Genomic DNA, 25,789 nt, shown 5'->3' with positions numbered 1-25,789 from the left:
GGTGATGGTCTTCGGTAAAAGTAAACAGAAGAAACCTAAACTAACCATTTCATTAGGTGACTATGGGCCTCATTACGAGTCCAGCAGTAACCGAGCCGGAAAAACCGGCAGGTTACCGCCGGACTCGTATTACCATTCCGCCTCTGTGATTCCCGGAATTACCGGGCATTACGACCCCGATGACTCGGGAATTCCGGAGGGGAAATTCTGTAAGCCCCCATTCCCATGGAGTCCCACAGGACTCCATGGGGATGGGGACCATGGAAACACTGGTTCCATCTTTGACAGACCCGGTGTTTCCATGTCCGCCTGCAGGTGGGTGGTGTTAAACTCGCCAGGTCAGACCTGGCGGGAGTGACACCTCCCGCCTGCAAGACTCTTAATCAGCTGGTCCGGAAAGAACTGTGGTAGCGGTTTTACCACCACCGTTCTTTCCGGACCGGCAGGGTTGTAATGAGGCCCCATGTGTTGGAACTGATGGAGCTATATGACTATTTGGGAGTTAGATTTGCAGAGAACATCACTTGGTCAGCTCATCTTGTCAAAGCTGCAGCTACCCTGGAAAATATACCGGGGGTATATGCTGCCTTTATAATAAAATGGGAAGGGGTACAGTCACTCCTGCTATTAAACTGTATCAGGACAGGGGAGGGCAGCAGCTTTGTATGGAGCAGAAATCTGGGGCCACTGAAATCTGAGTCGGGTGGACAATGGCTTCCTAAGGAGTCTCCTCATGCAAGTCTAAGGTGGGACTGTGCCCTACATACAGCCCATCAGGGAAATTATAGCTATGAAGCCACTGATGTACCGGGGAAGGCTCTGGAGCGCACCGGAACTTGCCAAATATTGCAAAGCATTGCCAAACGTGAGAGGCACAGAGGGTATGAGCCACAAGCCCTGGCTGCGATGTATTTAGTGTGGCTTAGAGAAGTTGGGTATGGGGCTTCTCTGGACTAGCCCGGAGAGTTTAACTCTGAGGGATAAGGCTGGGTTACAAAGTAAGTGTAATGATGCCATAATTAACAGGATGGGAATCTCATGTGAGGTTTTAAACACTGCGACGTTGTATATGCTACAGAAACAGGTTTATGGTTTCGAACCTTACCTTGACTTGGTATTCCCTGTTTATGCCCAGTGCTTATATATCCAGTCACGCACCAACACCCTCAAACTGGCAAGCTACATGGCAAGGTGGTCCCTGTCTCCTGAACTGGGCTATAAGGTCTGTGGCAACCCTGAGAAGTCCACTATGTATTTTTTTACTAATATGCCCAGGATAATTATGGCTGAGAAAGTGCTATCTGCTCCCAGTATTTCGCATAAAAGAGGTTAGATCTGCCACTGAGGCATGTCCCTATGTAAAAGCACCACAGACCTGGATCTGATTTATTATATTGTGACATGTGTATCCAGAGCCTGGTTGGACAGGGCTAATTATTGAACTGGCTCTGTAACGGGCCTGGCTATTGAGAAACGTTGTTCCTGTAATTGATTAATTTTATACTACCGTTGGATCATGGCTTTTATTAATTGTAATTGTATTGATGTGTAGAAAGCAATGGGATGGGTTGGTGATAACGTGTTGTCCCTGCAATTGATGAATTTTACATTCCTTTGGACCATGGTTGTAATTTTATCTACTTTTAACAATTGTTGTGACTCAATGAATGTGCCTATGATGTTATGTATTTGACTGTTCTTATGCTTTTATGGCTTTCTACCAAATAAAGTAATGTTCAACACAAAAGCACCAGGTGCTCAAAGCCACAGCAACCTTGCTCAGTAACTCGGAAAGCACCCCGATTTAGGAAAGGGCTGTAAAACACACAACCCTTACCACCAATGAAACCAATAAGTCAACCCTCCATAGGTCTGTAAAATTACTAGGAATCCTCAACCATATAGGACATTGGAAGCCTACTGAATCTATCCCACCAGGTCCAAAAATGGACAACTTTGATGGCCAAACATTTTTAATTTGAATTAGCATCCATGATGCTCTATCACCTGAGAAGTTCCCACCCATCATCGGGTCATGGAGAAACCACATACAATAAGTCAAAATCTACAACCGCATGGACAGCTAGAATATGGGTTTTTATGGTCTTGATGTATTACAGTAAATCTTTGGGGTCAAAATGTGACATTTGTGAAGGCAAACCTTGAAATACATGTTTAACATCCATATCCCATGCACCCCTCTAACATCCATCATCCATGTATTACTTGCACCTCTATCATGCATTACCCCATTGATTGCTAAAATCCTTTCCCCACCCTGCACCCTAACAACCACACCCAGTCCATGCCTTTACAACCCTGCCTCAAATCACTCTGTATCAGTGATTTTCAACTCTGCCCCAACAGAGCACTGCTACAGTGGCTCCCTAAAAGCACGGCCCACTCCACGTTCTAGGAGTACTGACCACAAACATCAAACAACTTAGCGCACACCATCCCAAAGCAACTTTGCCAACCCTACCACCCAAAAACTCTGTCCCATATGCCTTATACCACTGCCTCACAAAATAGCAATCTAACAACCCTGATCTTCACATCTTCAAAAAACACTGTGCTGATCTGTTCTCTAACAACAGTGGCCAAATGAAACCAGCAGAAACACTGACTTACATGCCCTCTACTGAAACAGCTCCACTGGCTCTCAAAGATCAGGACAGTGCTAAGTGTTTGTAGCCCTAGGCAGGGTTAGAAACTGAGGGGAGTTGGGAGCCATTTAGCTCCTCCTTAGGGCCTAGGAGTGCCTGGTTAGCTTGACACAGCTACCAGGAGCTACTTTTGGGTCCCCAGCCAACTGATGCTGAACAAAAAGACCTAAGTGGACTTATCTCTGTGCGTTTGTGACAATCTATGAAAAAACATTGGGATACATCTATACAACATTTAAAGCATTAGAGGATCATAAATTATGGACTAAGTGATATATTTGCATCTTGTGTGGAAGTTAGATTTGCGGAACGCTATGAATTAGCTCCTGGTTCCTCAATGGTAGCTCTTGGCCACTGGTTAATTTTGGATACCCAGGAGCTGCTTTTAGCTCCTGCTTATCAAATCTTAATTTCGATCACTGACTATGACAGTGGTCTGCAACTCGCGGCTCCGGTGATTCCTGCCATAGGCACTGTGATATTTTGGGTGGTAAATCCCAATTAGCTCAAAACCATTTGTCATCGGGGTCACACTTTGCTCCTTGTAGGTAAAATATGGCCCTTCCTTGCTCCTTGCAATTAGGTGGCTGCATTGTCCTACCTTGCCTAAAACCAGCACTGCCTACAGTTAAGCCCCAACAGCCCCTTAGCACCCCATCCTCCTGGCTCTTCAACAACACAGATACTCTTAGCCCCTAATAATCCTGCCCCACCCCATCACCCTTTTTCACCCCCCCTATTAACCATGCCACATACTCCCTTACCAACCTATCCACACCATCCTTCAAACAACTTTGCTCACTCCCTTACCAACTCTGCTCCACTCACCCTCAAAACCCTTCCATATCCCTTGCATAAACATACTGATGCATCTTGCCACCTTAACTTCGCTGCCCTAAAATATAGCAATGCTGCCTCGCCAATGCCTCTAGCAACTTTTCCCCAGCTTCTGATAAATGTGCCACATCTGCACACTACTGAGCTTGCCAGACCCAAAGCAAAGCAGCAGGGTTTGTGCGTTTGTAATTAAGTTAAATTAAACTCCCCAGCCCCACTTCACCCAGGCACAAACTACACCTTTACAACTATGCTCAATCTACTCTCTAAAACCAAATTCTACTCACCTAAAAGCACAAACCCTGCTCTAAAACCATGCTCCACTCACCTTCTAAAAACATATCTCATTCCACCCATTGAAATGCCTGCCCACGACCTCTGACAATCCTGCCCCGTACTACCCTTCCCCCCACTAACACATCTGCCTACCATGCCACATCCTCAAACAGCCCTGTATCCAAGCCTTCAAAAGGTCATAAAGGATAGTTGCCTCACCTGTCCACCACAGATGGCGGCTGCTCAGGCCACGCCTGCAGGTTTGCCCAGGTCTATAGCTGGGTCAGTCAATCGTCACACAGAGTGCAGGCAGGGGCTTTATAAGAGCTGCCTGCCCCTTGCCCTGCTACAAAATATACAATAAAATCCTGTTGGCTGCTTTAATGCCTGGACAGGACGTTATGACAAGCAGAAGTAACTGAGCTATGACGGAGGCATATTGAGCTGAGTTACAGGGTATATTACAGCTGCAGCACTAGGGATGCATATGAACATATTAAAGCTGCTCAAGGTTTCTTAATTGAGATATCCGGTACCATCATTTAGCAATGTCATGGAGCATAAAGGATTTGCATTGGAAGTCGTATCGACCAACGCTAAGAGCACACCATCTCCTCAGCAATCCTACCCCTCCTCACTGCCTAATAAACCTGCCATACCTACAACCCTAGCAAACTCAACCTTTAACATTCCTGCCCTAGCTCAGCCCCTGACAATCCTGCACCAACTTACCACCCTAACCACCTTCACCAATTGCCTGGTAATAGGCCAGCCTCATCTTGCCACCATGCACTTTACATCTATCAACTGAAAATGACTTGTGCCACAATGACCAAAATAACAATCCTCCACTTGACTCTAACCATCCTACTGAAACTCGCCCTATGAACATACTTACTCATTGCTACAGAAATCGCACCTCAAATCGCCTTACAAACAGAACTTCACCTGTTCCCTGACAATCCTGCCCACCTGCCCTCTAACAATAGCCTACCCAGGCTAAAATGTCCTGCCTACCTGCTCCGTAAATCACTACCCCCATCCAATAATACATGAATGTGCAGTAAGTACAGATGCATAGTGGCTTGGTTGTGGGCCTGTGATACAGTGGGAGTGTCTCCTGATATTTAATAGACAGTATATGGTGTAATCTTGTTCACTCATAGTTTAAAGAACGGAGAGGGTAGACACTTTACCAGCTTTATCACCAAACATGTTGTGGCTGAGGTCCATGGTCTCCATCTTCTGGTTGTTCATGATGGCTTCCGCGAAAAATGGAGCCATGGGATCATTAAAACCATTTCCTGATAAATTCAACTTGCGAAGTGATGTGTTCTCCATTAGCATTGCAGATATGACCCGGGCTCCTTTATATCCAAGTCTGTTATTAGATAAATCAATCTCTGTGAAGAGAGAGACATTCAGTTTATTTGCATTTCTTCAAACAGTGAACAGTATTGGGCAGTGTAGGGATCCTTCATCACTGGAAATTACTAAATGTCTTTGAAACAGTTTTGTAGCTCACGGAAAAAGAGCACCCATGCTCTGGAATGAGGGTGCTTCAACTAGACTTTGTTCATTTTATATAAACCTACTAACTTACTAATAGAAATGGGGCTCATTACGAGTGTTATGCTATCTGTGGGGTAAGTCCGCCAAGATGCCACCAAACTGTATTACCATTTCCACCATGTTATATATTTATTTATTTATTATTTATTTGTTGTGCATTTGTTGGGCACTTATACAGTAAGTCAATTCTGTTTCAAATCACCCACAGGCAGGAGGGAGGCAGCAGGGAGGGAACATGGGATTGAAAACAATAATTAGAGTGGAAGATAAAAGACGGACCTACCATGCCTTGGGAGTATTCAGAATGTGCAGGTGCAGCGAGAAGAGGGGAACTGCGAGAGTGGGGGTACGGTTTGGAATGTCAGTGCTCATGGGTGAGCAGCAGATGAAGTGCATAGTATGTTAAGTGCAATGCGGCCTAGAACCACATTGGTTATAGAGTGATTGGGGCCAGTGAGGGCCAGGCAAGTGCTGAGAGGTAGGCAGAGGCTGGGGAGAGTGGGTATGGGAGGCCAGGTCCCCGAAGGGATACATAAGGGCCCTGGCCACCAATCACATCGACTGTGGGATTAGCAGAGGAGGGACGAGGGGAAGGACGAGGTGAGGAGGAAAGTCTTGAGGAGCTTCCGGAATATGAGGAAGTCCTGCACAAGATGAAGAGGAGGGGGAGGCTGTTCCATAAGAGGGAGCCAGCTCAAGAAAGTGATCGGCCTCCGGCCCTCTGGTTAGCGAAGTGCTTTACACACAGAGAGTTGGTACCAGAGGACCGCAGCAGTCTAGAAGGGGAGTATTTAGTGAGATAAAGTTGCAGATAGCGTGGTCCCAGGCCACATACAGCCTTGTGGATGATATAGAGGAATTTTAATTCAATCCGTGTCGCAACCTGGAGCCAGTGAAGAGATTTTAGGGCATGGGAGATGCGGTCCCTGGATTTAAGCTCAAGGATAAATCTTGCTGCCATATTCTGGATTAGCTGGAGGGATCGTAAAGTGGAAGCAGGAATATTCAGGAGAAGGCAATTGCAGTAGTCATGCCTAGAGAGAACCAGAGCTCGGGTAACATGGAGTTTCTGGGTGAAAGTGAGAAAAGGTAGAATTGCTTTGGGAAGGAAGAGTTGAAAGTGGGACTTATTGGCAATGTCCTGAGTGTGAGGGAGAAAGGAGAGATAGGAGTTTTAGATGACTCAAAGGTGTATGGCTTCAAAAGAAGGAGCAGGGCAAGAGCCCATGGAGGATGGCCAGAGTGAGGGGAAAAAAGAGGGACAGCGATCCCAATGGGAATGATATCAGTCTTGCTGGCATTGAGACAGGGATCATTGGAGGTACACCAGAACTGGATGGCAGATAGGTAGTCAGGCATGATGGAACATGCAAAAGGGTCGACAGGAAGTTTGAAAAAGAGTTGTGTGTCATCTGAGTAGCACTGGAAGTTGGCAGAGGAGGAAGTGAGCGGTGCTATCTGAGCAAGGTAAGTTTTGAAGAGCCAGGGGGAGAGGTTCGAGCCCTGGGGACACCACAGGTGGAGAAGGACATAGGTGGGGAGAAGGTGCCCAAAATGATTTGGGACAAATGGTCAGTCAAGAAAGAGGTAAGCCAATTCAGTACCTGCTCCAAGATACCAAGCGTGTCATGGAGCTGTTTTATGAGGATGGAATGGTTAACCATATCGAAGGCAGAGGATAGATTGAGTAGGATGAGGACAGCTGGAGAGTTAGAGTTAAGAGATGCAAGCAATTCTTCACGGGTGTTCAGAAGAGCAGTTTCTGTGCCTCTGGATGCTCGGAATCCAGATTGATGGTTGTGTTGACCACCAACAAGTTCAGTGTGTGAGGTAAGTTGTGGAAAGGCCAGCTTCTCCAGCAGTGCCCAAGGAAGGGGGGTGAAATAGGGCAGTTGGCTGGACAGGTAGGGTCTGCAGAAGGTTTTTTCAAGAGGGGGTGCCCAAGGGAGTGTTTGAGGGAGGATGGGAAAGATCCCTTGCAAAAGAGTGGCTGCAGAAAACAGTGTTTTGTATTCGCACCCCGGGGAAAGGCCATTGGCCATTCAGATAGCTGGAACGGCAAGTGAGAATATACATTCTTCGCCCTCTGTTCCAGCAACCCGAGGCCCTTCCCCAGGTTGCACCATTTAAAAAAATTTTGACCTCTCCCTGTTGCCTCACCACCTCCCTCCAAACCAACAAACCCCCTTCCCGCCTCCCCCCTCCAAAGTTACCTGTGGAGCCGGATGCTTTGAGCTCCGGTTCCTTCGCTCCTTCCGATCCCGGCCGCCACCATAGAAATGGAAAAAGGACTTGGTCCCCTTTCCCTATGCAGCGGCCAATTTTTCATTTATTTTTCTACCCTCAGGAGATTGTCTGCACAAGCAGCCAATCTCCCTTGGGTGGAAAAAAACATTTGCATCCCAGATGAACCCTGGGATGCGAATGGCTTTTACGCCCCAGTGGAGAGTCCGACATGGGCGGTAACGGCCTAGAGTCCGAGCAAAGGCCATCGCTTTGTTTGGGCCTACCATGGCTCGGGTTGGACGGCTGTTACCGGCCATGCCTGCCCCCCTGCCGGGGCATGAAAGCCATATTCAAGATGTTGAGAGATGTCAGCGCTCAGTGATCAGTATTCTGGCAACTGCCAGTGTCATAAACTGTTGGCAGCAGTTAATATGCCATGTTCAGAATGTTGACAGAAGGGTTAAACTTTATTCAGAACAAATATCATGTATTTTAGGTGATAAAAATGAGACAAACCTGAAATGTAGCAGTTATCCTTTAGCATTTCTGCAATAGCCGCAGCACCCTCTCCTTCAAGACTGTTATCGCTGAGGTGTAACTTCACAATGCAGGTGTTGGTAACCAGTGACTGAGACAATGCTTTTGCACCCTGAGGCACAGAAAAAAGTGAGTTAATATAATGCTTTGAAGACAGAATTATGCAAACAAGTACAGAATCAATTCAGAGCACTGTGGCCAATATGCTACTGCATCGCCTACACTTACGCTTAAAAAGTTTGCACCTATTTCACCCCCTTGGATTATTGTTCGAATCAGGTGATATTTCTGCACATTTTAAAATGCATCCCAAATTTACAAATGGAATGTGCTTTAAAATGTACAAAAAAGAAAAGGGTAGAACTGCCTGGCACTGCATAGCAGTGTTATTTCAGACCCTTCCTGTATTTATTTGAATGTACAGCAACAGGCTCAATTGCTGCTGTCCCACTTGCATTTCTATCCTGCAAAAAGGGATAGAAATGATGTATTATTTTCCCAATGATTGGTGCGTTTACAGCTGCCACAGGGAAATGAGCACCCTGTTTCACATGGGTGCTGGCAGAATATCAGCCATTAGTGCCTGTAGCAAGTTCAAGGCACAAATGTGTGCAAGGGGGCTGGCCAGCACATCATTTGAGCTGGTGAACAGCAACCCTTGACATGATGATGCTGCCTTTGTGAATAAGGTGATTTGCACATTTCTTAAAGTGAAGTAAGTAAATAAAATGTGCAACCTCTACACTTTTTTTTATTTTGAGTCACTTTTTGGAGTTATGCTTCAATGAGTTACTACCCTTTCCAGCATCCATCATGAAGTGCATAATATGCCTGGTCTGAGAAGTTGGGGGTCTATGATTCCAGAAGTGGAAACTTGAGCCACGTAGTGCAGTGAGTGAGCCAGACCTTTCTCAATAAACCCCCCACACCCACCAGTTTTCATTTTTAAATAGGGCAACACTGTGTACCTAAAGAACATTACTTTGATTATTTTGGCCCAAAAATTATAGGTAGGAGAAGCCGGTCAGCATCTATACCCAGACAGTCGGGAACCTTGCTCATCTAGAACCCATGCTCAATCTAGGATAGATTTTCTGGCATGATGGTATTTTATGATGTTTCAATTGGGAGACAACTATTTTGGGTGGCACAGGATGTAACTCTGGGACCTCTGGAGTAAGGCGTGATGCCCGGGAGGTGAACCTTGACAGAATCCTGCGACCGGGCCGCTATAGCCAAGTGAATCAGGTCACGCAGCAATTCGCTTACTGTGGCTGACCATGGGTCGAGCTGTTGTGTCCCACCCCAGGTTATAACCGTTTCTCTTTCTTTGCATGATGCACAGGTAGATGCTCAAATCATATCCCAATATCCGTCTGGCAATGTTAGGTTGGTGTGGCTTTGTAGTTCAGCAACCAAGCCCTGATAGAGAGAACAATGCAGGGTGTGGCAAAGGATCTGCTCGTTCTGTTGCAATAGTAGCACTTTGTTCACTCTGATAAGGATGGGCGTGGGACTAGCCATGTGTAGGAGAAGTGGATAACAGACTTGTCGTGCCCATGACTGTCTTATTAAAATCATTCTGCAAGGTTGTTTTCTTATTCATCTCAGTGCCTTGGCTAACCAGGTTATCATCAGGAAGGCGTCTGGGGACTCGCTTGTCCATGCGAGGTAGAAGGCAACCCCCAGTGAGTCCTCTTCCGAGACCTGGATCTGAAGAGAGGGCATTGGATGTTGTGCCTGCCTGGTGGCAAAGAGATCGATGTGGGGGCAACCCCATCCTTTGAAAATTCATTGGACCTCGACCCATACAATTTCCCATTTGTGAGACTTGGAGAAAGTCCCTGCTCAGTTGATCTGCCAGAATGTTGCAGGTTTGTTACCTTCTTGCTTTTTGGAGTCATGCATTGAGGTTGTGTTGTCCGTCTGTACGGTGACCACCTGTCCTATGAGAACTAGTCAAAAGGGTTTCAGCACCCATCGAATGGTTCTGAATTCAAGGATATTGATGTGCAGTTCTAACTTTTGAGTGGACCTTGGCCTGCAATTGTCCGAGATGAACTCCCCATCCTGGCACGGACGCATCAGTCTTGGGAAGAAGCTTTGGATTGGGGCATGAAAAAAGGCCTGGGTGTGACCAGTGCACAATGTCTTCCCACAAGCCTGATGCTTAATTCCATTGTCGGTTGAGTTCTTCCTGGATTGGTCTCATTCTCAAGCTGAAAGTAGGAACCAGCAATATTCATGATGACAACCTGGCCAGCAAGGACTTGTAGTGATGCACTGTGCTCGTGCATGTTTTTAAGAAACCATTGGCCAGCTGGGAAAGCTGTTATTCTCTTAGATGAAGGTCTGATTTACAGATTCTGGTTTTCTGGCCATGCCCTTGGTAGTGCTCTATTGAACAGGGCATTCTACCCCAGCATAACTACTGACCTTTCATGATTGATGGTGAAAAAATAGATTTGTGATGGTCTCTTTCGTCTGATGGACCACTCTGAGTCTCTGTACCTTCATGTTTGCTTTAATAAGCACATTGTCAAGGTATGGAAAGACTTGTACACCTGCTCTTGTTAGGTGTGCCACCACCGGAGCAAGCCATTTGTAGACGAACCTCAGGACTGACCATAGGCCAAAGCACCCGGGAGCTGATAATGCTTGTCCCATTACTGTAAACTCTAGGTAGGGCTGGTGCATTGGAAGGATGGGTATGTGGAAAATATGCCTCCTCTAGGTGGATTGTAGCTAGAAGGTAGCCCTTCTGGACCCACGGGAGGCCCTGTTGGGGTGTGTTCATTTTGAACATTATGTGCTTTAACTATATGATGAAAACGTCTAGGAATGTGGAAACCCCTTTCAGTCCTTTCTCTTTACTACAAAAAGGTATGACTAGAATCCCTTTCCTCCTTGATTGTGAAGAACGACCTTCATAGTGGCCTTTTATAGCAATTTGTCCACCTCTAGCATGAGCTGGGCTACGTGGCGTGTATTGCATGCACATGGAGGTAAGGCTGGCAGTCGTGTGAGGAACTCAATGATGTCTCCTTCATTTATTATTTGTAGCACCTGCTTGCCTGGTGTGGATCTTTTGCCATGGATGCAGGTGGTGGCTGGGGATGCTGCTTCCTGTTCATTTTGTTTGGACGACTGCACCCTTGTCTGGGCCGTTTCACGCCTGCGTATCTCTGTCATGTTTCTAGAGGATGGCTGGTATCTGTCGGGACGTCCATTTGTTCGCCTAGCCCTTTGCATGGAATACTGCTTGTTGTTGGAACAAAACTTCCCTGATCCATCATGAAAGGTACACCTTTCTTTGTTGTTGACTCTCAGTGAACTGATGGCTCTGTCTGCATCAGTTTCCGATTTAATACCCTTCAGGTGATAGATACCTTTTTGCCAAAGGGGTCTTGGCCTTCGAATGGCATATCAAGGATCTGCGACTGCACTTCAGGTCTGGAGTTGGTCACCTTCTAGCATGACTAGCCCATGAGGACTGCTCCATGAGCCATCTGCCTGACCCAGACTTTGCGGCCTCCGTCGCTGAGTGAATCATGTGGTCAGATGTTGCATCTGCATCTGTAATGAAATCCCTTGCTTCATCTGAAGTTCAGCCAGTCACACCTTTCTTGCTTCTGAACTAAATTGTGTTGTTGTGTGGGCCTTGGGGGATTTCCCCGTCTCCAAGCTCGTCCAACTGCGTGTCAAGCCTTGGATCTTGCCAGTAGATCAGGGACAGTAATAAAGGTGCCCTTTTGGACTGTGGCTCATTTGCCTTCATTGCAGTGAAGTGCCCATCCATCCCCGAGGTGGGAAGATGTTTCTCTGACTCCTATTTGGAACGATATGAGCTTCTGTATCAACGAGGGTTGAATATCTGCTAAGGGCAAGTGCCATGGAGGGCTGTGCCTTTTGGGCACAGTCTGTGGCCTATCTTCTCCTATGTCAGAGAATTACTATTGTAAAATGATGTCTGGAAGTTTAATCATTTCTAGAAGGGGGACAAGTTAACATTAGCTACTGCACTGGCAGTCTGTGTTCATCACTGAGCTCTGCTAATCACTGCACTGCATGGATGGGAGAGGTCGAGAATTTACTACTGTTTTCCCCGTGAACAGCGAAGCAGTCATGGACAAACAGCCATTAGACATTGATTTTCTTCCTGTCAATGTATTTCCCCTCGACTGTTTAGTTGTGAACGAGTGTTCCTTCGTGGACAAGGAAGTAGTCGTGGATGAGGGGCCTTTAGAAAAAGCCATGGAGAAGGTTTTTTCATGTACAGTGAGTTAGCCCCCCCGTCGACGCTCATGGACTAGGGCTCTCGTGGATGAGGGCTCTCATGGACAAGGGCTTCTATCGAGCTATCCAGTGATGGAACTTCTCCCGTCGGTGGTCGTGGACGAGGGCTCCCAGAGGTAGTCATGGACGAGGGACTTTCCATAGGCAGCGAGTTAACCATGAACAGGGACACCTCCCATCAACGAAGACGACTCTGTAGACGAAGACCGGTCGTCTATCCATGATTGATCCCTCGTAGACTAGGCATACTTCAATGGCAATTTAGCCGCACCGATCGCCCCGTGGATGCTGATATGTCCTTTGTAGAGAACCTCGTGGATGATATATCCGTGTGGATGATTTGTCAGCGGACTATGACTTGGTATCTTAGTCGACGAGGGGGACTTATGTGCCGCTTTTGATGTTTTCCAAACAGAGAGTGGGCTTTTGGATTTGTGGATGGTTCACATCATGTCCTTAACTCCTTCTTAAACATTTTCTTTTTGCAGGTGGTGCTGTCCCCCTTTTCAATGATGAAGCTCTTCTCTTTGAAGCTTCCTTCCCAGGGTCCTCCTTACCACTAACGAAGCTCTTCTCTTAGAAGCTGGGTTATCAGGGGTTCTGAGGGCAATGATAGGAGCTGTTTTTACAGACTCTTCATCCTCAGATGATTGGCACATACTCCTAAAACAAGAGTCTTCTGTGACTGTCCAGTAGGGTCTGCTGTGTGAAGGCTTGACTAATGTAACATCTATAATGCCATTAGGTAAAGGACAGTATTAGCTGGAGTCTCCATGGCCATCAGAGGCCAGATGCAGGATCTTCTCTCGACGATTTCTAGATAAAGACACATGTTTCCTGGGCTGCAAAGCACAGGTTGTGTAGGGCAGAAGAAACTCTATCCATTAGTAAAAGAATGGTTTGAAAAAGATTTGAAAAGACTGAATAATAAGACAAAGCTCAGGAGAGCTGTGGAGGATTCCCTAGTCACTAGACTGTGGTGAAAAATCTGAAGATGGCAGCCTAGGGTGAAGTTTAAGCCCTGCTACCTCATTGGTTAGGATCAAAAGGGACCACAATGTGCTGGAGGAAGTAGTCGTAAATATGTGAGTGCCTGTACAGGCATAATGGGCAAACAGTATTGCGTTTTCCTATGGGAAAAGTGTATATATAAATATGTATATAAATATATATATATATATATATATATATATATATATATATATATATATATATGGGATACATTACTCACCGTAATCGTATTTCTGATGCTTGTATCTGCTTAGATTCACATGCTGTGCATAGGCCGACATCTAGTGGAAGCTGCGGAGTATTACAGTTTGTTTTTCGAAACTCAAAAATGGGCGTCGACACAGGGCGTGCCAGTAATACTATCCCTGGTGTGACGTCCACTGTACCCAAGATCCCTCACGCGTCTAGGATCCTCAGATTGTATTTTTTCTGACATGAGGTAGCAGGAGGAGTAGCGTGAGTACAGATAATCCAAGCAGATAGATAGAAAGGTAAGACTACAAGCAACCATGCACCTTCTCTCAGAGGGGAGGAAGGGTGGGTCGCATGTGAATCTAAGCAGATACAAGCATCAGAAATACAATTACGGTGAGTAATGTATCCCTTCTGAGGCTTGTGGAATCTGCTTAGATCACATGCTGTGCATAGATTAGCGAGCAGTACCTGAAGAAGGAGGTGGGATGTGAGAAGGGTCATGAGCAAATAAGTGTCTTAGAACCGCTTGTCCCACTTGTGTATCTGCCTTGGAATGGGTGTCAATGCAGTAATGCTGAGTAAAAGTGTGAATAGAGCTCCAAGTAGCTGCTTTGCAAATGGTGTCAAGGGGTACATTTGCAATGAAAGCCAGAGTGGCCCCAATGCCTCTAGTAGAGTGGGCTCTTGGCGTGAAAGGCAGAGTTCTTTCAGAGAGTGAGTAACACAGCTGGATACAGTTAATAATCCACTTCGAGATGGCACCTTTAGAGACGCGAACCCCCTCTCTGCCTGTAGCTACGGAGACAAACAGTTGATCTGTTTTTCTTAGCGGTCTGGTTTTATTTACATAGTAGAGGACCGCCCTACGCACATCTAGGGTGTGTAGTTTCACCTCAGCTGAGCTTTGAGGGTCCTGGAAGAAAGCCGGAAGCTCGATGGACTGGTTTACATGGAATTTTGATATAAACTTAGGTGAGAACCTAGGGTGTGTGCGTAAAACCAGTTTGCCTTTATGGACAGTAAAGAAGGGATCCTGCACTGACAGAGCCTGAATTTCATTGACCCTTCTTATAGAAGTAATATCTACTAAGAAGGCCGTTTTATAAGTCAGGTGTTTGAGACTGCTTTTATGCATGGGCTCGAAAGGGGGTCCCATGAGCTTGGCTAGCACCACATTAAGGTCCCAACCTGGTGGTGGGTTTGAAATAGGAGGGTGAAGTCTCTTTACTCCTTCCATGAAGGCTTTAACTACTGGTACTTTCCACCACAAGACCTTGCTATGGGAAGTGGTGTATGCCGACAGGGCTGCCAGGTGTACTTTCAGTGAGTTAAAAACCAATCCTGCATCTAGCAGGTGGAGCATGTATGTAACAATAGTGGAAGGAGTGCAATCAACAGGGTTGATTTGTCTACTCTGGCACCAGATAACGAACCTCTTCCACTTGTCAAAGTAACAGGGCCTTGTGTTAGGTTTCCTAGATTCCTTTAGGATGTCCATACACCTCTGTGGTAAAATTGAGATGTCCAAACTCTATGACCTCAGGAGCCATGCTGCCAGGTTCATTGAGTTGGGTTGCTGGTGCTCTGTTTTCCCTTGTTGCTGGGACAGTTGGATTGTACCAGGCTTGAAATTTGATAGGCTTGCACACCGCCATCCTGCGTAGGTGTGGGAACCACGGTTGTCTTGCCCACACGGGAGCAACTAGGACGAGCGTCATCGATTCCCTGTTCATCTTGTTCACCACTTTCTTGATGAGAGGAGTTGGTGGAAAAGTGTACGCAAACATCCCTGACCAGTTCATCCACAGGGCGTTCCCCTGGGAGTTTGGTTGGGGGAACCTGGATGCAAATCCTGGGCATTGTCTGTTTTCGCTTGTGGCGAATAAGTCTATAGTGGGGAAACCCCACTGAGAGAAGATATCTTCTACGACCTCTCTGTGTAGAACCCATTCGTGTTCCTCTGGGAGGGAATCTCTGCTCAGAGCATCCGCTAGGGAATTGAGATCCCCTGGAACATGTTGTGATGACAGGAAGATGTTCTGTCTGAGTGCCCATATCCAGATTTTCTGGGCAAGCTTGGACAGATTTGGCGAACAAGTCCCTCCTTGCTTGTTCAGGTAGAACATGGCTGTTGTGCTGTCCGTCTGGATTTGCACTGACAGGTTTAGTAGGTGGGGCTCGAACGCTTGAAGCGCTCTGAATACTGCCAGAAGCTCTAGCAGGTTGATGTGGTTCTTGGCCACTGAGGGAGACCAGAGACCCTGAGCTGTGTGGTGGAGATGGTGAGCTCCCCACCCCGTCAGACATGCATCAGTAGTGACTACTGCCTGTACTCTGGGATCGTAAAAGGGTTTCCCCTGTGCGAGATTCTCTCTTGTCCACCGGTGAAGGCTTTGTACTAGTGTTGGCGAAACGACCACTAGATCGTCCCACTGACCACTTGCCTGAGACCACTGTTTCGCCAACCATTCCTGCATGGGACGCATGCGCAGGCACGTGTGGGGGACCAGGTAAATACATGACGCCATCATGCCCAGTAAACGCATTGCTTTGCGTACCGTTATTTGGCGACCGGACTGATAATGCGGAATTTGCAGTAGTATATTCCGAATTCTTTCCTCTGAAGGAAAGGTCAACCCCTCTTGAGTATCTAGGATTGCTCCTAGGAACTGTTTGGAGGTGCTTGGCACCAGGCTTGACTTTTTCTCGTTGATTGAGAAGCCTAACTCGTGGAGGAGGTCGATAGTCCTTTGAATGTTTGTCCTGCAAATTACTGGGGTTTCCCCCGTTATGAGCCAGTCGTCCAGATAAGGGTACACCGGGATTGCCTCCCTGCGTAGGTGTACAGCTGCCACCACCAGTACCTTGGTGAATACCCTTGGTGCTGAAGCTATCCCAAAGGGCAGTACCTTGAATTGGTAGTGTCGACTGTCCACCTTGAAGCGCAAGTACCTTCTGTGCGCTGGGAACATGGAAATATGAAAATAAGCATCTTTCATATCCAAGGTTGCCATGTAATCCCCCTTTTTTAGGAGGGGGATTACCTCTTGTAGCGTAGTCATACGAAACTTTTGGGGCTTGGCATACTTGTTGGCAGGCCGTAAGTCCAATACTGGGCGCATTGTCAAATCTTTCCTTGGCACAAGGAAGTAAGTTGAATAAATACCCTTGTTTATCTGGTGTCCCGGGACGAGTTCTATCGCGTCCTTTTCTAGCAGAATGGCGATCTCCTCGAGGAGAATCTTCTGATGTTCTAAAGAGTGTACTCTTTGTCGTGGAGGATGGTTCCGGGGACGCTGCAGTAGTTCTATACAGTACCCTGTGGATACTGTTGACAGCACCCATCTGTCTGATGTGATCCCTTCCCAAGCCTGGGTGAAGTTGGAAATGCGTCCCCCTACTGGGGTTGCGTAAGAAGGGACCCTGAACTGAGCGTCACTGCTTTGGTGGAGGTGTGCCGCCTCCCTTGCTGGGGCTGCCTCTGCCTTTACCACAACCTCTCCTATTACCCCTGCCGTAAACCTGGGTAGACTGTTGGCTGTTGTTCCACTGTGTACCCTGCCCCTGGGAATAGTTAGATCCTCTCTGGGAATTTTGGCCGCGTGGGCGACGAAAATTACTATTCCCTCTGTGGTTAGGGGGTTTATTGGTTAACTGGCCAAGGGACTTGAGTGTCTCGTGTTCATCCTTGGCATTCTTCAGCGTGTCCTCGACCGCCTTACCAAACAACAGATCGGCTTCCAGCGGTTTGTCCAACAATGATGCCTGGGTTTCTGCCTTAAAACCAGACTGCCGTAACCACGCATGTCTCTTGATAACAGTACCTTCTGCTATCAATCTGCCTGCGTTGTCCGCGGCGTCAAAAGTTGCTTTTAAAATGCAACCAGACATGACTCTACCCTCTGCGGAAATTCGTGCTAACTGGCCCTTAAAGGGTTCTGGTGCAGAGGCTATGAGTGCCGCGACTTCTTCCCACTGATGGCAGTTGTAGCTGGCCAACAGGGTGGTGGAGTTTGCAATCCTTGCCTGATAGGCGGACGTTGAGGCTATTTTCCTGCCGAAACCATATAGTTTTTTGCTCTCCTTGTCTGGAGGAGCTTCGGACGATGACAAGGGTGTTCCAGCCCTCTTACGAGTGTTAGTGACAACTAGGGAGTCTGGCTTCAGATGTCCTCTTATATAGAGAGGGTCAGACTGGGCTGCCCTGAAAAGTTTTTCAACTCTGGGATTGACTGCTCTGGTGAGGTTCGGGCTCACCAGGGACAGGTCTATTCTTCGCTGAATAGACTTAAGGATAGGGATGGTCTGGGCAACAGGCCTCCTTTCTCACACTAACTCCTCGGCGAAGTCCCTCTCTTCCTGGACACCATGGGTGTCAATATGGAAATGTTCTGCTGCTCGTGCGAGAACCTCGTTCAGGAGGGGTTGGTTATCGACAGGGGAGTCGGTAACCGGGGCTTCCTTCTCTACCGGGGAATCTACTCTGTAGGTTTCAGGGTCTTCCTCTTCCTCTTCTTGGTCCTCATCATCCCCATAGTAGCCCGTCCCGGTTTGCTCTTCTACCATGCCAAAATCTTGGTCCTCACCAAAGGAAGTCACTCCTTGATACAGTGAGTATGGCCGTGAGTATGGTTGTACCTCGAAGGGGTCTGTAAACCTCATCAGTGTCTCAAACCGGGGCTTCTTACTCGGGGGGATAGGATCATTAGAGCCTGAGGGTGTAGCCCCTTGTGCATTATATGAAAGGAAATGGTCTGGATTTTTATCGTAAAAGTCTGCCAAAGAAGACATCCTTGATATGACCCTATCTATGTCATCACGCGACCATTTTTTGGAACTGGGAATGACTCTTTCAGAAAGTCTAGGAGATTTATCTTGAGTAGATTTGCTGGTTTTAGAAATATCAGCAGACCTGCTCTTGTCTGTCTGTTTAGGAGGAGTGGAGTGTATCACAGGTGTGGAAGAGTGCAGATGCTGCTTCTTCTGCTGTTTTCCCCCCTCCCCAGGAGTGGAAAAGTGTTTTCCCTGTCTCTTTGTGGCTCCGGAGGTTTTCGACGCCTGGCGTCGAGGATCGGGGGTAGAGTCCCTGTCCTTCGAACGTGGGGCCTTGCTGATCTTGTCTGCGGGCTCCGACTCCTGGAGAGCGGCCTAGGGGTGGAAGTCGTCTTTGTCCTCCGACGATCGAACTTCTGTTAGCCTAGGGAGCGAGGCACTCTTGGCAAGAGTGGATGATTGCCTGGAGTCATGCGGCGATCTCGATCGAGAACGCCCAGAGGACACCGATTCGGACCGTTCTGTTTGTGCCTCTTTCCGAGAACTCGACGTCGTCGAGTCTCGGTTGGACTTTGTGTGTTTTGTGTGAGTGGTGTGTGAAGCGCTTGTGTCGCCGGGGGTCTTCCCCATAGCCGCCCTGTCGGACGACCTTCCGAGATCGGGGACCTGCGCTCGGCTGTCTTTCGACGCCGTAATGCCCTCGTCGTCCGAAAGCACGGCGTCGCTGCCATCGCTGAAGGCGCCCTCCGCTGCCATGACCGCCTGCCTGGCGTGGTGGGCCCAACGCTTCGTCGAACGGTCCTTAAGTGTCTTAGGTTTAAACCTACTACACGCTCTGCAGTTCGTTTCGGGGCGGTCCCTCGGCAAGCAGAGATTGCACGTGGCGTGCCTGTCGACCCAAGGGTATTTGCGATTGCACTTGGGGCAGAATTGAAAAGGGGTACCCTCCATATGCACCTTGAGGCAGCGGGCTGGTAAGTGTAGAAAATGTATAAGGTGTACCTATATACCAAGAGTGTAGAGTATGTCCAACCCCCCACTCTCCCTACTTGCAGGGCCGAGGCCAGAGGCCTTCCAAGGCCCGGGCCGAGACCAGAGGCCTTCCGAGGCCCAAATCCGTTGTGCAGCAGCCGAGGATGCTAGACGCGTGAGGGATCTTGGGTACAGTGGACGTCACACAAGGGATAGTATTACTGGCACGCCCTGTATCGACGCCCATTTTCGAGTTTCGAAAAACAAACTGTAATACTCCGCAGCTTCCACTAGATGTCGGCCTATGCACAGCATGTGATCTAAGCAGATTCCACAAGCCTCAGAAATATATTTATATATTCTTTTTTTAATTACTGAGTATTCCCATCATACAACCTATTCTATCAAATATATAATTTCAGGAGCACATACACTTCTGAAATATCTGCTTACTTTTCAGGATGTACAGTCAATGTATTTACCTCTGACCCCTGAGTACTTAAAAATGAAAGGGGGTGGGGTTTAATCTATTCCCCTTTAGAGTGTCGCTCTCCTAAGTATTATTTACCCTTAATGTTATACTCACATATGAATTTCTTTTGGCTGCCTCACAGACAGTTGGGCATCCTCTTAGGGATTGGTTTAATTTGCTCCCTCTGGAACATGCGGGCATCAGTGAGAGAGGTGGTGTCAGCTTCCCTCCAAAGTTTGGTTCCCTTCTTTCTATATTTTGGCCTGTCTGCTGTCTTTCCAACTGAAGAAGGCCCATGACTTTAACTCAAAATAGGCCTCCCTTACAGTGTGCTGCTGGTAATACAAATATGGATCCAAAGGAAATCAATCTATTCCCTTCTCCTGTCTGTTGTTATCATTTCTTCTTTCTCTCCTTCTTCCCCTCAGGCAGTCAGCCAGTCAGTGAGTGAGTGGGTGAGAAAGACCCCCAGGATCTATAGGTTTGGACTTTTATAAATAAAAAACACTCAATTTAGAGGAGTGTAACATTTCTCTAATCTAAATGGTCAATTCAGTCAAATTGGACACTGTTCCAAAAATGACATTATGCGTAACCATTCTCTTCGTACTCATTAGGCAAAACCCAGTTTCCCTCCCTCCAATTTGATGGGATGTCTTCTTTGCAATTTCTACTTTAAACAATTGTAGTTTTCTGTAGTAGCATGCTCCTCAAATATGATCAAACTAATAACCAGTACATCAGATTACTCTCACTTAGAGAAATCAAACAGTTTGACTCTCATCTCGGCACGATATGGGATGTGTGCGCTACAGATTTGTGTCTTTTGCGCTCTGATACCTTTACACAAAAATTCCATTCCCAGTCCAGAATAACGAGCTCACTGGCACCAATGCTAGGATATGTGAATCAGTGACATGTGATGTTTGTGAGCACATTTGCCTAATTTACATAATGAAATAAACATTAAAACATTGTTTCACATTCAGCTGATAGAATATTTCACCATGAACATTTTTTAAAACAAGTAAGTCTCTATGACCTTCCGTTCAAAGGTTATCAGCGAAAATGTGATCCATATGTAAAATTCTAAAGGCAGATTTCTTTCTACTTCACAAAATATTAAATGGCAGCTCCAGTTCCTCTGGTCTGAAAACAGAACATCTGGTGTCATATAATGTTAGTTCCCTTGAGCTCAGAGCTGGGGCATTTATGACTCCTGAGAATGCTGGTTACCATGGCGCAAGTTCTTTGAAGTACAGAGCTGGCAAGACCATATGCGACTAAGTCCCACCCCATTGAATTATTGCAGGATCTTGCTGCCCCTTGTGCCAGACATCTGTAGTGGCTAGAGTATAGCAGTGATGCTATTACTGTTGTCACTGTTAGAATGGTAGTTACAGTGCATCTTTTGAGTGAGGGTTCCAGCTGTGACAATTACTGCAAGAAGCTGAGCTGGGAGCAGTCTGGGTGGTGGGTACTGGTATTCCTGTTGGTTCTTCATCATATTACCTGGTGACCTGTACCTATGTCTTGGTACCCTGGTCATGTCCTAGTCTGTACCTGAGGATAATAAACTACCACAACCTATACTAGAACAGAGTGGTCTCCTTCTTGATTCTGACTGCATTCCTTGCAACTACACCCTAGGACCAAGCATAACAACATCCAGTCTACAAAAGGTGCAATGTTTCCTTTCCCACGCTGATCACAAGATCCAATTACTTGAAAGGAGACCACTGCATACCACTTCCCAGAGCAAATAAATTGTATTTTTTTTTGTTTAAGCCTAAGCTCAGGGACAGATGAAAGTTGTAAATAGTGAGCATTTGTGAACCAACTCGAGTGTAACATAACATTTCTTTGCAATCACACTCCTATCAAAGACATATTTTTAACATCTCTGTAGGTTTTCTTATCCGATTTTCAGTCCTGTAAAGGGAAACTGACACAATGCAAGTCCCACATCGTTTTTTCAGTTAAACTGTTGTGATGTTCACCCCAGATCTGACTGTTTTTCCATTTAACAAACATTGCTGGATTCTTCCACGTAATTGAACTATTCCTTTTTGTGCATTGTTATATCATGTTGGACATATAATCTTGTTGTAGATTGGCTGCTAACATAACACATTTAGTTGCACATGTCTTTTTCTGATGGTACGCGCAGGCTGAAGAACACATGTTGATTTTTTTAAGTCACTGCTTGTCTCTGCCTTTTTGAATATATAGCCATAATCATGTCACAAAGGATGTTACTTTTAAATGGTAGTGGTGGATGTGTGAAGACGATGTAATAGCACAATTAGTCAAGTAATATTGTCCATAACACACTTATTATTTATAAACCACATTAGAAATGGGGATGGAACCCCCTGCCCTCACAGAAGTTAAAGCACATTGGCTACGTGTTTCTGCAGAGGATCTGTCAGTAATCCTGAAAGGAAGCATGCAGAAAATGAGGTAAACATGTAGCTTTTTAAAGCATGTTTGGCAAGCCATATTGCTCAAAAATTGATAAGACTTAAATACCCCATTAGATGGAGTAGGTAGTGAAGAACATGGTAATAAGAATTCTCCCTAATAAAAAAAAAAAAGATTTTCGCAGAATGACTTGTCAATGGAATTGTGATTTTCGATTTTTTACATTGGCCAGTAAATCACATATTGCCATGCAAGTTTCTTTGTTAGCCAGTGTAGCTATATTTGCCAAGCCAGCTTCCACACTGCACAAGTGCCACATATCATGAAATTGTAAATGTGTTCACAAAACCATGCACAGTGTACTGCCCGATCGCATGTTCCGAACTGCTTATCTCAACTGGAGCAAACACACCATTCTGTTCCAGCTAAACCACCTCACATTCGAAAAGCTCCCTCGCCAATGAAATATCCTCCGCAAAGATCTCCAGTGCGCCTGGCGCTAGCTAGACCTCCACTATATTAAACACCTAATATAAAACCAAGTAAAATAGTGCCAGAAAATGGCTTAGTGGCCTGAGTTCGTATGCAGAAACATAACGGGCCCCTAGTTTGAATCCCACCAAAGCATCCCACTAGAGTCACCCAAAATGCAGGGCCAGATTTTGGATGCGCTCATGGTTTTGAGCTTGTAGGGGCCTCACAGCCCCCACTCATCTTCACTGCTTCGAAAGCCATGATCAGAAGGATGCCACTGATAGAGAGTGTCTGGGACACTGCTCCCCAGCACTTTAACTGGGCCTCACACTGGGAAATACGTTTTGCATCTCTTTGTTATTAGCAAAGCATTTAAAAGGGGAAGCTTTTTATTTGTGTGTCAGTTGTGGCAGGCATGACCCGACACTAGCCTTACATGCGGTGTGGAGAGGCCTGCACCTCTAGCTGCGCTGGTGTAGGGGCAGGTCCGGCTCCAGCAGGGGGACCAAGGGGGCCAGCCCACACCCCCCCCCCCCCCAAGGTCAGCCCCTGGTCCTCCTAGAAAGCAGGGCTAGGCTGGGAACCAAAAGAGGCCCTGAAAAATGTGATCAAAGTGGCCACATATTTCGCTGCACGAGCAAGCAATATTAGTGAGTGCACAGGAAAATATTACTGCACCAAGGGACACTATTGCATAATAGGGCTAGTCGATTCCATCATATTGAAAACAAGCATTGGCAATGCCAACAGTTTGTGTAGACATGGGAAGAGCAATTTCCAAGCACCGCCGTATTGGTATTAACTGGCAATTAATGGTAGCAGGTGCAAAACGGTGCGAGTACCTGGGAACATATTAGCAGTGCTTGGCAAATGCCTAATACTTATATAAAAGCTAAAACTGTTGGCTTTACCAATGTTTATTTTCAACAGGACTTAGGTGAAGGGCATGGATAGTGCTTATAGTTCGAGTGGCTAAAAGCAGACCTGGTGAAGACCTTTTTAGTACACCAGTAGTGGGTTTACAACCCCAATTAAGTCATTAACTCTCAGAAGGCTGCTTGGACAAAACACTGGCAGGCACTTTGAGTGCAAAGTATGATGGTAAGGCTTGATTAAAGCAACGTCAAAAAGTTCTCTGGAGGAGGAGTTTTTGGCAGGGAGGTGTTTTTGGCAGGGAGGGACAGGAACTGGGTGGGAATAGCCATAGGGATTATCATGGGTGGGCAAATAAACAAACAACACCTACACGCTGGGTGTCCCTCCTCATAGCCGATTTGTCCCCATCTATTCTTTAATGCAATAGTTTTGTTTTATACTTGGTGCAAGCACCACCTAGAAGCCCAAACTAATAAAAAACATCACAGAGATGAGGGTAAGAGGGCGTGTAGTGAATATTACAGCAGAGTAATCCCACGACATGGGGTTGTGATGGCAAATGTGATTGTTAAAGCAGAGGGTAAAATATTATAGCTCAGAGCTGGACGATTTTGGCGCAAATACATATTATTTCATGGGTGGTTAAAAATCAATAACCACACTAATACCAACACCGGTATCAGTCCCCTTTGTGTTTTCCTAAATTTACTTTTGCCCGTTCGGCTGCCAGTCCATCAGGGCACCCATTTTTGTTTGTTTAATAATAGGTAGGTCATGCTACAGCACAGGGCTGGTTTTATGCAGGGGTAAGGGATTACATAATATGGAAGGGGATTGTTCTTATGTGGAATATTACAGCATTGGGCTGGGGTTTTACACACCATGGGAACCATTGAGCTGTGGTGGGCTGGAGGATTACACAGCATGCACAAACTGTGGGGTGGGGTGCTCAGCGCAGTGAGAAGACAAGGGCACATGCAGGCAGGCACCCATGAATCAGCCAGGCAAATATGAAATCACCATTGGAGTGAACGGGAACACAGAGACTGTGTGGAGCAAGGGGGTGGTCGGGCATAATGTACTAGCCAACTATTGCTGAGCAAGGAGAGATTGAGTGCAGGTGTTTTTGGGAAATCACACCACACTGATATATTACAGCACACAGGGTGGGGCGTCAAAGTGCAGGAAGAGAGGTGCACACCACAGGGAGCGACTGTACCAGCCGAAGAGGCCAATGTTACAGCGGGAAGTGGATGGTGCAGCAGACAGTAAAAATATTACAGCACATGGCTGGAAGAGTACAGCACTGGGAGAGAACACTACCCCCACTGAGAAAGTTACAGCACAAGGGGGTAAGCACCTTGTTAAGTGCCACCTGGGGGCCCGAGCCGTCATCTGCACGTCCCGCAGCCAGAGAAAGTCTGGAACCCCCCACACATACACAACTCCTCCTGTCTAGAAACAGCATAACCTTAAACCTGGTTATCAGGGCCAACTCCAGCGGCATGCAGACCTCACCACCTGCCACAAGCATGAAAGGTCAGACCGGCTGGCCAGGATTGAGGTCCATTGGCAGAGCATTATGGGAGTGAGTGTGATGGAAGAATGGGGGTTGCTTCTAGCCAGGGTTGAGTTACACTGGTAGAGCTGCATGTGAAGAAGCCGCTGACTGTAATGGAACAACGTAAGGTGTTGCAGGCCAGGATTGAGGGTCCATTGGCAGATCTGTGTGTGAACCACTGTAATGGAACAACAGAGGTTGCAGCTAGCCAGGATTGAGGTTCATTGGTAGAGCTTGATGTGAGCCACTGTTATGGAACAACAGGGGTTGCTGCTGGCTAGGATTGAGGTCCATTAGCACAGTTTTGTAAATAGCTGTAATAAAAGCAAAGGGGTTACTGCTGGTAAGGGTGGAGTAGTAGTGACAGTCAAATGAACTTTGCGTTAGTTGCTGTAATGGAACAGCAGGCATCAATGGAGGTCAGTGCTGAGGCACACTGGCAGAGCGGTTTATGGCTCTAACGTACTGGAATTGCTGGGGTGTGGGAGGTCAGGATTGGGAAGAGGTGCATTAGCAGAGCGGTGTGTCAGCTTCTATAATGACGTAGGTAGGGGCTTCTTTAGGTCATGGTAAGGTACATTCGTAGAGGTGGATGTGAGTGTCAGTACTGGATTAGCAGTT

At 46.7% G+C, this 25,789-nt stretch overlaps 1 protein-coding gene across 2 annotated transcripts in view; it reads right to left on the bottom strand.

Moving 5' to 3' along the window:
* LRRC74B (leucine rich repeat containing 74B) overlaps window positions 1–25,789 on the bottom strand; it is a 494,937-nt gene that overhangs the window by 232,666 nt on the left and 236,482 nt on the right. For both annotated transcript variants that reach the window (XM_069619119.1, XM_069619118.1), the window contains exons 4-5: window positions 8,094–8,226; window positions 4,976–5,182 (exon numbers count right to left, since the gene is read on the bottom strand). In XM_069619119.1, coding sequence (XP_069475220.1) covers window positions 4,976–5,182; window positions 8,094–8,226 — 340 coding nt within the window. The remainder of the gene's footprint in view (window positions 1–4,975; window positions 5,183–8,093; window positions 8,227–25,789) is intronic.

The sequence above is a fragment of the Ambystoma mexicanum genome, chromosome 10, assembly GCF_040938575.1.
Source record: "Ambystoma mexicanum isolate Mex_15411 chromosome 10, UKY_AmexF1_1, whole genome shotgun sequence".
Lineage (NCBI taxonomy): Eukaryota > Metazoa > Chordata > Amphibia > Caudata > Ambystomatidae > Ambystoma > Ambystoma mexicanum.
This window is presented reverse-complemented; position numbering and strand designations above follow the sequence as displayed.